The 14,209-nt window shown below is 31.6% G+C and overlaps 1 protein-coding gene across 6 annotated transcripts in view; it reads left to right on the forward strand.

Annotated features, from left to right (window-relative positions):
- The window catches only part of LOC119602185 (leupaxin), a 74,070-nt gene that overhangs the window by 15,751 nt on the left and 44,110 nt on the right, over positions 1-14,209 (forward strand). For 2 of the 6 annotated variants that reach the window (XM_037953562.1, XM_037953559.1), the window contains exon 2: positions 11,945-12,126. The exons of 3 other annotated variants lie outside the window; for them this stretch is intronic. In XM_037953562.1, coding sequence (XP_037809490.1) covers positions 12,045-12,126 — 82 coding nt within the window. In that variant the 5' untranslated portion in view covers positions 11,945-12,044. Of the gene's footprint in view, positions 1-11,934; positions 12,127-14,209 lie in introns of those variants that run through there. One more of the 6 variants, XM_037953560.1, reaches the window with a different exon arrangement.

Genomic DNA, 14,209 nt, shown 5'->3' on the forward strand with positions numbered 1-14,209 from the left:
AGTCCAGACTATAGACTGATCAATAGTCCAGACTATAGATTGATCTATAGTCCAGACTAAGTCGAAATTCCTAATACAAATTTTACTGTGGGGGATGCATTACCCTGTCCTATTGATTTTTTAATGGAGTAAGTTATGATGAGAGTTAACTTTAATTACTGCGGGTTTTTGTTTTAATGCTGTACGTCTTACTAAACATTGGCTTAATTAATAGAATAATATACTATGTCTTTCAATTGTTAAAGTGTTGTTAACAAAGCAACCCCAATTCTAAATGAAAATCAAAAGTTACATTCGAAACAACAACAATAGTAGGATACACTCAAAATCGACCCCATTCAATTAAACACAAGTTTAAAATGCAACAATTGCGATTTAATGTTAACAACCGACAACAATTACAATAATAGCAAAAACATCAACAACAGACAACAGCGACAGCAATTGCAATGACAATTGCTAATGTACAAATATCAATTGCATTTACAACAAACAATGTAATAAATATTGCATTTAAACATTGTAGTTTTGTTTTTTTTTTTTTTTTGATGTTGTCGTTAATGTCATTGATACCCAAAGTATCAGACGTTCATGTCCAACCATACCATTGTCCATCGTTAAATTTTAAAATATTTTTTTGTCTTGAGTTCCTCATTCTTTTTAATTGAACTTAATGCGTTTGAGTGTCCACTAAACCAAGCACAAGACCAGCCTGCCAACAAAATAACCACTTTATTCAATGAATGAATGAATGGGGGGAAAACATCTCTTCAAACTTATCTTTAAGTTTGGTTAAATATGACAATTATGCAGTCAAGTAGTCCGTTCCGTTGTCAACAAACAGCTGTGCCTCATGATTAATTGTTGGGTTTTAATGTTTGTCTCTCTGTCAGCCAGTCGTTTATTCAATGTATATGTCCATCAATCAATATTAATTGAGAAATTTTAGTGGGTTGTTTAGCATAGTGTGGATCGAGGGGGTGGAGGTTATTATAAGTGTTTATAATTGACTTTTTTAAATTGCAATTTCAATTTGAACAAACTGCTGTTGACTTTTCTGTCAAAAATTCTATAAATCTTGGTGACGATAGCGGTATTTTGGGTGTCATAGTTTAATTGTTGAAATATTTGGAACTCTTAGTTTAAGAAATCTTCCTATTTTTGCAAAGAAATTAAATTTTTAATATTTTGAAACTTGCCATACTAAACCACAAATACTTAAGTCTATTAAAAAATATAAAAATGTAGCGCCTTTAATTTCATATTACATCATTTCTTTCGAAGCATAAATAATATTCAGTTGTTTTATGTCAATAAAATGTTTTTAACATTTTTAAAAATTTTAATTTGAACAATAATAATTCTGGCGCATGTTTGTTTTATATTTCAACATTTTGTTTTTTTTTTCGCTATTTTTCAGTAAATTTTTTAAAACAACAAAACATAAATTAATATAAAACAATAAAAGCAAAATTGTTTGCAAATATTTGTTCATATTAAATTTTACACAAAATATATAATTTTCTATATTTATTTATAGAATTGTTTGTGATTTATGTTCTGATACACTGAGAGAAATTTGTACCCCAGTTATAAACTGATGATAAATATACTGATCTATAGTCTAGACTATAGAGTGATCTATAGTCCAGACTATAAACTGATCTTTAGTCCAGACTATAGACTGATCCAGTGTCCAAACTATAAACTGATCTATAGACCATACTATAGACTGATCTATAGTCCAGACTATAGACTGATCTATAGTCCAGACTATAGACTGATCTATAGTCCAGACTACAGACTGATCTATAGTCCAGACTATAGACTGATCTATATCCCAGACTATAGACTAATCTATATTCCAAACTATAGACTGATAGTCCAGACTATAGACTGATCTATAGTCCAGACTATAGACTGATCTATAGTCCAGACTATAGACTGATCTATAGTCCAGACTATAGACTGATCTATAGTCCAGACTACAGACTGATCTATAGTCCAGACTACACTACAGACTGATCTATAGTCCAGACTATAGACTGATCTATAGTCCAGACTATAGACTGATCTATAGTCCAGACTATAGACTGATCTATAGTCCAGACTATAGACTGATCTATAGACCAGACTATAGACTGATCTATAGTCCAGACTATAGATTAATCTATAGTCCAGACTATAGACTAATCTATAGTCCAGACTATAGACTAATCTACAGTCCAGACTATAGACTAATCTATAGTCCAGACTATAGACTAATCTATAGTCCAGACTATGGACTAATCTATAGCCCAGGCTATAGACTAATCTATAGTCCAGACTATAGACTAATCTATAGTCCAGACTATAGACTAATCTATAGTCCAGACTATAGACTAATCTATAGTCCAGACTATAGACTAATCTATAGTCCAGACTATAGACTAGTCTATAGTCCAGAGTATAGACAAATCTATAGTCTAGACTGTAGACTGATCTATAGTCCAGACTATAGACTGATCTATAGTCCATACTACAGACTGATCTATAGTCCATACTACAGATTGATCTATAGTCCAGACTATAAACTGATCTATAGTGCAGACTATAGACTGATCTATATAGTCTATAGTCTGGACTATTGTCTGTACTATAGACTGATCTATAGTCTAAAATACAGACAAATCTGTAGACTGATCTAAGGTCTAGACTAAAGACTAATCTAAAGTCCAGACTATAGACTGATCTATAGTCCAGACTATAGACTAATCAATAGTTCGGACTACAAACTGTCTATACTATAGGCTAATCAATAGTTCGAACTATAGACTGATCTATAGTGTAGACTATAGACTGATCTATAGTCTAGACTATATCTTATCTTATCTTAAGTCCAGCCTATAGAATGATTTTTAGTCCTTAGTCTATATATTCTGATCTATATTCCAGTCTATAGACTGATCTGTAGACAAGACTATTTTCAGATATATAGTCTAGATTATTGACTGATCCATAGTCTAGGCTTTAGGCTAATCTAAGGTCTTGACTATAGACTAATCTATAATCCAGATTAAAAACTAATCTATAGTCCAGAATATAGATTAACCTATTGTCCAGACTATAGAGTAATCTATAATCCAGACTATAGATTAATCTATAATCCAGGCTATAGATTAATCTATAATCCAGGCTATAGATCAATCTATAGTCCAGGCAATAGATCAATCTAAAGTCCAGGCTACAGATCAATCTATAGTCCAGGCTATTGATGTATCTATAGTCCATACTAAGATTGATCTATAGTCCATACTATAGATTATTCTATAGGTCAGTCTTTTTTAAATGATTTATAGTCCAGATTATAGACTATAGTCTAATCTATAGACTATGGTTCAGACTTTAAAATTATCTATAGTCTGGACTATTTATCAGTCTAAGTGTTGATTTAGGATCGGTCTATATATCAATATATAGTCTGGACTTTAGATCAATATATATTCGTCTTTAAAATTATCTATAGCCCAGACAATGGACTCTATTCCAGACAATATACAGATCTATAATCAAGACTATGCTTTGTATTGACTGATCTATAGTCCAAAGGAGGACATACATTTTTCGGCTTTCGCAGGCTTGTTTGCTAGACTATATAGGAAATAGGTACAGAGAAGTAAAACTGTTTCCCCTCGTCTGAACCTAGTAATTTAAATTCTTAAATTTTTTTTTCTTTATATTTATATTTAGCTGCTTATTTCTTAATTTTATTAAAAAAGCTTAAACAAATGAAAATTCTCTTATAAATTTCCGCGTGGCAGGCGAATTTATTTTATAATTAAATTATTTTATTTCATGGAACCCAGACCGCGAGAATCGTGAATGTCAAACATGAAAATAGAAAAAAGAAATCGTAGGTTGCTATTAAATATATAAAAAATACAAAAATTGCGTAGAAAATAGATAAATATTGTAGATAGATTTTTTTATGAATATATTTTTTTTTGCTGTACGTTGTTGATTTTGGTTTGGCATTGAGCACTTTGGATTATAATATGAATACAGGTGTTCTATGTTTTATTCCCACAAAAAAAAAGAAAAAAGAAAATGTGTTTGTATATATTTTAATGTGTTTATATTGACAATATTATTATATTTTTCTATTAATTATTTCATTGACCAATGTTAGGCCCTTAAACTAACTCTAAGAATTTCTAATTTATGAGTTTTATTTTTAAAATGATTTGTTATCATTGATAGAAATAGATAACGTAATTTGTGTTTATTTACCTTAATATATGCTTTTTTCGATTTCGGGGAAAACCCTGCATTTCCGTGCCAAATATTGTTCCAACCTGCAATATTTGGCAAATTAAAGTTTTTCTTTTCTCTTTTTCAAATTTCCCCTAAAAATATATTCACCAATTTGTTTGCATGTCTTTTCGCTATTAATGCTTAAATATTTTTTATAATTTTTCTATTTGAATATATTTTTTGTTTGCCCCCCCCCCCCCCAAAAAAAAAACAAAATCTCAAATTAGAAAGAACATTGTGTAGCTGCCAATATGTATTATAAAATTTTCAATATTAATTGATTGATACGAATATGATTGAATCAAGTTTTCATGTTCATTTATTTATAAACTATGTTATTATGTGTATTTGTATTATGTTTTCAATATTTTATTAGGTCAAAACTACTTTAAAGATCATTATTAGCAGACCCAACCCACGAACAGCGACAAGAACAACAACAAGAGAAAAAGCCATTTAAACATTTTGTTAAGTTAGTGTTACCACAGTATTTTAACGCAATTATTTAGAATGTTGGAGGTTTTTCATCGTTGTAATTTTTTATATATGTATGTATATTTGTAGAATTCATTCATAATTTTTTGTTGTACAAAATTAACAGACATGGGTAAAGAAATAGCATAATTGTAATATAACCGTTATATCGTTTTATATAAAATGTGGTTATATTGAAATATATTAATACAACCTAATTTGTTGCATGTTATCGGTACTCCATTGTGACTTTAGATCCGACCACAGACGATCAGTTATTAAGACTCTAGACTGATCTATAGTTTACACTATAGACTGATCTATAGTTTAGACAATAGACATTTCTACCCTTCAGACTTGAGATTGATCTATAGTTCAGATTAAAGACTGATCTATAGTTTAGTCTATAGACTGATATATAGTTTACACTATAGACTATTAAACTATGGACAGATCAGTAGTAGATACTATAGACTGACCTATGGTCCAGACAATAGACTGATCTATAGTCTAGACCATAGACTAATCTATATCTATAGTCCAGGCTATAGACTAATCTATAGTCCACACTATGGACTAATCCATAGTCCAGACTATAGACTAATCTATAGTCCAGACTATAGACTTATCTATAGACCATACTTTAGACTATTCTATAGTCCAGTCTATAGACTAATCTAAAGTTCAGACTATAGACTAATCTATAGTCCAGACTATAGACTATTATATAGTCCAGACTATAGAATATTCTATAGTCCAGACTATAGACTATTCTATAGTCCAGACTATAGACTATTCTATAGTCCAGACTATAGACTATTCTATAGTCCAGACTATAGACTATTCTATAGTCCAGACTATAGACTATTCTATAGTCCAGACTATAGACTATTCTATAGTCCAGACTATAGACTATTCTACAGTCCAGACTATAGACTATTCTATAGTCCAGACTATAGACTATTCTATAGTCCAGTCTATAGTAGTCCAGACTATAGACTATTCTATAGTCCAGACTATAGACTATTCTATAGTCCAGTCTATAGACTATTCTATAGTCCAGTCTATAGACTATTCTATAGTCCAGACTGTAGACTATATAGTCTGGACTATAGAATAGTCTATAGTCTGGACTATAGAATAGTCTATAGTCTGGACTATAGAATAGTCTATAGTCTGGACTATAGAATAGTCTATAGTCTGGACTATAGAATAGTCTATAGTCTGGACTATAGAATAGTCCATAGTCTGGACTATAGAATAGTCTATAGTCTGGACTATAGAATAGTCTATAGTCTGGACTATAGAATAGTCTATAGTCTGGGCTATAGAATAGTCTATAGTCTGGACTATAGAATAGTCTATAGTCTGGACTATAGAATAGTCTATAGTCTGGACTATAGAATAGTCTATAGTCTGGACTATAGAATAGTCTATAGTCTGGACTATAGAATAGTCTATAGTCTGGACTATAGAATAGTCTATAGTCTGGACTATAGAATAGTCTATAGTCTGGACTATAGAATAGTCTATAGTCTGGACTATAGAATAGTCTATAGTCTGGACTATAGAATAGTCTATAGTCTGGACTATAGAATAGTCTATAGTCTGGACTATAGAATAGTCTATAGTCTGGACTATAGAATAGTCTATAGTCTGGACTATAGAATAGTCTATAGTCTGGACTATAGAATAGTCTATAGTCTGGACTATAGAATAGTCTATAGTCTGGACTATAGAAAAGTCTATAGTCTGGACAATAGATCAGTCTATAGTCTGGACTATAAATCAGTTTATAGTCTGGTCAATAGATTAGTCTATAGTCTGGTCTATAGATCAGTTGAGATTGTTCTACAGTTCAGTCTAAAGATTGATTGATATAGACTGATCTATAGTCCAGACTGTAGACTGATCTATAGTCCAGACTTTAGACTGATCTGTAGTTCACCCTATAGACTGATCTGTAGTCCAAAGTATAAACTGATCTATATTCCAGATTGTAGACTAATTTTTAGTCATGTGTGTGAAGTTAAATTCGAATTTAACTAGCAGAGACACAAACCACATTTTTTAACATTGCTCTTTTTGCAGCTAACAGAGCACTGTTAAGCATTTAACAGAACGTACATGAAAAATTAAAAATAAACACTTTAAAATTTTCAGAAAATGAAAAACGAAAATTTCAGAACTTAAAAAAATATGAAAAATAAAAAAAATATTTTTTGAAAAAAATCAATATTTTAATAAAAAAGATTAAAAATTCTCTAAAAAATCAATATTTCAATAAGAAAAATGTTAAAAATTCTCTAAAGGATTGGTGTCCAATTTGGACAAATATGGAAATGCACACGTATACCACTATATAGGAGTAGTAGTCTAAAGGGTCCCTAACAGGATTCTGGTAGTCATATGTCTGGAATAGTTTTGGAAGTTTTTTAAAAAATTTTTGAAAAAATCAATATTTCAATAAGAAAAATGTTAAAATTCTCTAAAGGATTGGTGTCCAATTTGGACAAATATGGAAATGCACACGTATACCACTATATAGGTGTAGTAGTCTGAAGGGTCCTTAACAGGATTCCGGTAGTCATATGTCTGGAATAGTTTTGGAAGTTTTTTAAAAAATTTTTGAAAAAATCAATATTTCAATAAGTAAAATGTTAAAAATTCTCTAAAGGATTGGTGTCCAATTTGGACAAATATGGAAATGCACACGTATACCACTATATAGGTGTAGTAGTCTGAAGGGTCCTTAACAGGATTCCGGTAGTCATATGTCTGGAATAGTTTTGGAAGTTTTTTAAAAAATTTTTGAAAAAATCAATATTTCAATAAGAAAAATGTTAAAAATTCTCTAAAGGATTGGTGTCCAATTTGGACAAATATGGAAATGCACACGTATACCACTATATAGGAGTAGTAGTCTAAAGGGTCCCTAACAGGATTCTGGTAGTCATATGTCTGGAATAGTTTTGGAAGTTTTTTAAAAAATTTTTGAAAAAATCAATATTTCAATAAGAAAAATGTTAAAATTCTCTAAAGGATTGGTGTCCAATTTGGACAAATATGGAAATGCACACGTATACCACTATATAGGTGTAGTAGTCTGAAGGGTCCTTAACAGGATTCCGGTAGTCATATGTCTGGAATAGTTTTGGAAGTTTTTTAAAAAATTTTTGAAAAAATCAATATTTCAATAAGTAAAATGTTAAAAATTCTCTAAAGGATTGGTGTCCAATTTGGACAAATATGGAAATGCACACGTATACCACTATATAGGTGTAGTAGTCTGAAGGGTCCTTAACAGGATTCCGGTAGTCATATGTCTGGAATAGTTTTGGAAGTTTTTTAAAAAATTTTTGAAAAAATCAATATTTCAATAAGAAAAATGTTAAAATTCTCTAAAGGATTGGTGTCCAATTTTGACAAATATGGAAATGCACACGTATACCACTATATAGGTGTAGTAGCCTAAAGGGTCCTTAACAGGATTCCGGTAGTCATATGTCTGGAATAGTTTTGGAAGTTTTTTAAAAAATTTTTGAAAAAATCAATATTTCAATAAGAAAAATGTTAAAATTCTCTAAAGGATTGGTGTCCAATTTGGACAAATATGGAAATGCACACGTATACCACTATATAGGTGTAGTAGTCTAAAGGTCCCTAACAGGATTCTGGTCTGGAATAGTTTTGGAAGTTTTTTAAAAAATTTTTGAAAAAATCAATATTTCAATAAGAAAAATGTTAAAATTCTCTAAAGGATTGGTGTCCAATTTGGACAAATATGGAAATGCACACGTATACCACTATATAGGTGTAGTAGCCTAAAGAGTCCTTAACAGGATTCCGGTAGTCATATGTCTGGAATAGTTTTGGAAGTTTTTTAAAAAATTTTTGAAAAAATCAATATTTCAATAAGAAAAATGTTAAAATTCTCTAAAGGATTGGTGTCCAATTTGGACAAATATGGAAATGCACACGTATACCACTATATAGGTGTAGTAGCCTAAAGGGTCCTTAACAGGATTCCGGTAGTCATATGTCTGGAATAGTTTTGGAAGTTTTTTAAAAAATTTTTGAAAAAATCAATATTTCAATAAGAAAAATGTTAAAATTCTCTAAAGGATTGGTGTCCAATTTTGACAAATATGGAAATGCACACGTATACCACTATATAGGTGTAGTAGCCTAAAGGGTCCTTAACAGGATTCCGGTAGTCATATGTCTGGAATAGTTTTGGAAGTTTTTTAAAAAATTTTTGAAAAAATCAATATTTCAATAAGAAAAATGTTAAAATTCTCTAAAGGATTGGTGTCCAATTTGGACAAATATGGAAATGCACACGTATACCACTATATAGGTGTAGTAGTCTGAAGGGTCCTTAACAGGATTCCGGTAGTCATATGTCTGGAATAGTTTTGGAAGTTTTTTAAAAAATTTTTGAAAAATCAACTTTAACATTTTTCTTATTGAAATATTGATTTTTTCAAAAATTTTTTAAAAAACTTCCAAAACTATTCCAGACATATGACTACCGGAATCCTGTTAAGGACCCTTTAGGCTACTACACCTATATAGTGGTATACGTGTGCATTTCCATATTTGTCCAAATTGGACACCAATCCTTTAGAGAATTTTAACATTTTTCTTATTGAAATATTGATTTTTTCAAAAATTTTTTAAAAAACTTCCAAAACTATTCCAGACATATGACTACCAGAATCCTGTTAGGGACCCTTTAGACTACTACTCCTATATAGTGGTATACGTGTGCATTTCCATATTTGTCCAAATTGGACACCAATCCTTTAGAGAATTTTTAACATTTTTCTTATTGAAATATTGATTTTTTCAAAAATTTTTTAAAAAACTTCCAAAACTATTCCAGACATATGACTACCGGAATCCTGTTAAGGACCCTTCAGACTACTACACCTATATAGTGGTATACGTGTGCATTTCCATATTTGTCCAAATTGGACACCAATCCTTTAGAGAATTTTAACATTTTTCTTATTGAAATATTGATTTTTTCAAAAATTTTTTAAAAAACTTCCAAAACTATTCCAGACATATGACTACCAGAATCCTGTTAGGGACCCTTTAGACTACTACTCCTATATAGTGGTATACGTGTGCATTTCCATATTTGTCCAAATTGGACACCAATCCTTTAGAGAATTTTTAACATTTTTCTTATTGAAATATTGATTTTTTCAAAAATTTTTTAAAAAACTTCCAAAACTATTCCAGACATATGACTACCGGAATCCTGTTAAGGACCCTTCAGACTACTACACCTATATAGTGGTATACGTGTGCATTTCCATATTTGTCCAAATTGGACACCAATCCTTTAGAGAATTTTTAACATTTTACTTATTGAAATATTGATTTTTTCAAAAATTTTTTAAAAAACTTCCAAAACTATTCCAGACATATGACTACCGGAATCCTGTTAAGGACCCTTCAGACTACTACACCTATATAGTGGTATACGTGTGCATTTCCATATTTGTCCAAATTGGACACCAATCCTTTAGAGAATTTTTAACATTTTACTTATTGAAATATTGATTTTTTCAAAAATTTTTTAAAAAACTTCCAAAACTATTCCAGACATATGACTACCGGAATCCTGTTAAGGACCCTTCAGACTACTACACCTATATAGTGGTATACGTGTGCATTTCCATATTTGTCCAAATTGGACACCAATCCTTTAGAGAATTTTTAACATTTTTCTTATTGAAATATTGATTTTTTCAAAAATTTTTTAAAAAACTTCCAAAACTATTCCAGACATATGACTACCGGAATCCTGTTAAGGACCCTTCAGACTACTACACCTATATAGTGGTATACGTGTGCATTTCCATATTTGTCCAAATTGGACACCAATCCTTTAGAGAATTTTTAACATTTTACTTATTGAAATATTGATTTTTTCAAAAATTTTTTAAAAAACTTCCAAAACTATTCCAGACATATGACTACCGGAATCCTGTTAAGGACCCTTCAGACTACTACACCTATATAGTGGTATACGTGTGCATTTCCATATTTGTCCAAATTGGACACCAATCCTTTAGAGAATTTTAACATTTTTCTTATTGAAATATTGATTTTTTCAAAAATTTTTTAAAAAACTTCCAAAACTATTCCAGACATATGACTACCAGAATCCTGTTAGGGACCCTTTAGACTACTACTCCTATATAGTGGTATACGTGTGCATTTCCATATTTGTCCAAATTGGACACCAATCCTTTAGAGAATTTTTAACATTTTTCTTATTGAAATATTGATTTTTTAGAGAATTTTTAATCTTTTTTATTAAAATATTGATTTTTTTCAAAAAATATTTTTTTTATTTTTCATATTTTTTTAAGTTCTGAAATTTTCGTTTTTCATTTTCTGAAAATTTTAAAGTGTTTATTTTTAATTTTTCATGTACTTTCTGTTAAATGCTTAACAGTGCTCTGTTAGCTGCAAAAAGAGCAATGTTAAAAAATGTGGTTTGTGTCTCTGCTAGTTAAATTCGAATTTAACTTCACACACATTTTTTAGTCGAGACTTTAGACAGATCTATAGTTCAAACTATATACGCAAATATGCTGCTATTTACCTAAGCACACCTATAGTTTTGCATAAACAAGTGAGTGTGAATCTAGTGGGTGTCTTGTCTCAAATCTGCTTGATTCTTAAAGTTTATGAAATGAATGAAAACAACTTTATTCCAAAGTAGTAGTGATACATGTGGTAATACAACTTTAGATTCTGGCCAAGTTTACTATTAAAACCATTTAGAAAACAAACAAAAATAGCAAATAGACGACAAAAACGTTTTTACAATTTCATTAACTTGAAATAAAACTATTTTAGATGATTATCTAATATAATTTTATTTTTGGTCTATATATTTATCTAACAACCAACAACCATTGCCGCCACCACCATCAAAAACTATAAAATCAATTTCATTTTTTTTTTTGCACCAAAATTGAAGAAAAATGTTTGAATATCCAATTCCTTAATTGGTTTGATTCGTGTTTTTGTCTCGTTGTCTTATAACAAAATACCATTTTTGTCTGGATTATTGAACCGTTAACACAAATTTTTGTTGTTGCTTTAAAAAAAAAAATCGTGGATTTAAAACGAAATATTTTATTTATAGATTTGTGATAGAAAAAAAAAAGAAAACCGCCAAAAGTGTGAGAATTTTAAGTAGGAATTAAAAAAAATATTACAATTACATAAAAAAAGTTTAGGAAAAAATGTCTTCAAAACTTTTGTCATCATCATTTTATAGTACCCCTACTGATTGTTTTAAAGTGGGCGAATTCGAAAGACGCTTGGGTAAGTTTTTTTGTGCTATTTCGTGTAATAATTATAATTGTGTGAAATTGTGAAATGAGGAAATTATTGCAAATTTTAAAGATATTGTAGGATTTTAGAAAATAATTTGTGCAATTAAACTATTTTATAATTACTAAGTTAGCGACATTATGTATTACGACTTGAATACAATTGTGACCGCAAACGACAAGCGACTGCCGAGAATATTTTTGTCATATAACTAAAAACAACGAACTATTGCTTACTGCTAATCTACACAATCGGCAACTTGGCTATCCGAAGTCAAGCCAAACTTTCTGAAATACAGTTGCAAAGTTCTGAAATACTATACAATTAGGAACTTACGAAGTATAATAAGAAATAATAATGAGAAATTTAATATTTGGTGGTTCTTTGATATTGAGAGATGATCGAGTTTCGAATATTATCTTCCGACTGTTATTGAATAAACACGACGTGGATTTACTCAAAATTAATGAAAGGTGAAGTTTTAAAAAAAGCGCTTCTTCAGGTTCCTCGCAGTGAAGAAATTTGCCAGATCGCATAGGATCATAATGCTCCAGTCAGACACATAAGAGATCATCTATAGTCTTTGTGGAGGTAATAGTTAAACTGTATTGGATAAGATAGGATAGGATACCACCCCGTGGAACTCCTTTATTAACTCAACGGTGTTAGGTCCTCACGATGTCTTCACTGGGGACACACTTGGGTAGAGTATATTGATCCCTTTGTGATACCTGAAACGAGAGAAAACGGTAAGCGTATTTGTACACTTCGACCTAATTACTCTACCTAGAAGACTCATTCTATGATCTGCTAGAGCAGCTCCTGCAGAAGTAATTACTGGGTAAGTTTAGTCTTCTTGCATGGACCCCGAAAGGCCAATGACCAGTCACCGCCGCCGTTAAGTTCCGTAGATTGACTCTCGGAATATGGAGAAGGTCTTTGTGCGTTGAATGATGATCCTTGCCTGTCTACAGATGACCTCAGTCGACCATCTTCAATGCGCAAGCTCACGTATAGAGCGTTTGCAGGTTGAAAGCGGTATGCCGACGAAAGGGTCGGTGTGCTCTCTTGCAAGTGAGGAACCCAACTTGGCAAGAGAGTCCGCAATGGTATTATCAGGAGTTTGTGGGTTGAATGATGATCCTTGCCTCTCTACGGGTGGCCTCAGTCGACCATCTTCAATGCGCAAGCTCTCGTATAGAGTGTTTGCAGGTAGAAAGCGGTATGCCGACGAAAGGGTCGGTGTGCTCTCTTGCAAGTGAGGAACCCAACTTGGCAAGAGAGTCTGCAATGGTAATACCAGGAATTTGTTGATGTCCTGGAATCCAGTACAATCCTATTGTGGAATGTTTCTCCATCTCATTAAGGGTTGCCCGGCATTCTAGGACTAAGTTTGATGTTGTGTAGGCACCACTTAGAACCTTACGGTGGTTTGAACTTATTTAATTCTACAGGGTTTTAAACAACTGGAGGCTGCTCAAATAGTTTACAATATTGTAGGACATTTTGAATAGCAGGATAACTTCAAAGAGTGTGGCATGGCTGCGACAGTCTTCGAATCGAGCACAACAGGGATCTTTCACAAGACCTCTGGTGGTTTAAGATCTGTGAGATCTGTGTAATAATGACAGTTAATGCTAAGGTGACTCATAATATACATTTTACAGAAGCCCGATGCTCGATGACGTGCTGCTTGATGTGTTTTCACGATAGATAACAGAATGGATATTGGCCTATATGTGACATGGTGTTTTACAAAACTTTGTTGCTAGCTTCTCGTCCTTCTTCGATGGGTTGAAGTGGGACCGGACCTTGGACTGCAACTTACCGACTTCCGAGCTTAGGTTTAAAAACCTCAGATGATCTAACCATTTATTTCGCTAGTCCTTATTGATAAATCTTTGCTCATCTTTGCAATAGTGGGTCCCCAGGGTTGGTACTGCGGATCTAGCCTCATCCAGCAAGTATAAAGCGATCAGATGCAGCGAAAATAGGTTGACCTTGTTTATATTTTTTGGTTGATGTAATTACGGTGTTTATAGACGATGAAATATCGATCGCTGAGTGAAAAAAC

Source organism: Lucilia sericata, unplaced genomic scaffold (assembly GCF_015586225.1).
Source record: "Lucilia sericata isolate MDLA Ls3-8-SP2 unplaced genomic scaffold, ASM1558622v1 Contig000213F_arrow, whole genome shotgun sequence".
In the NCBI taxonomy this organism is placed as follows: domain Eukaryota; kingdom Metazoa; phylum Arthropoda; class Insecta; order Diptera; family Calliphoridae; genus Lucilia; species Lucilia sericata.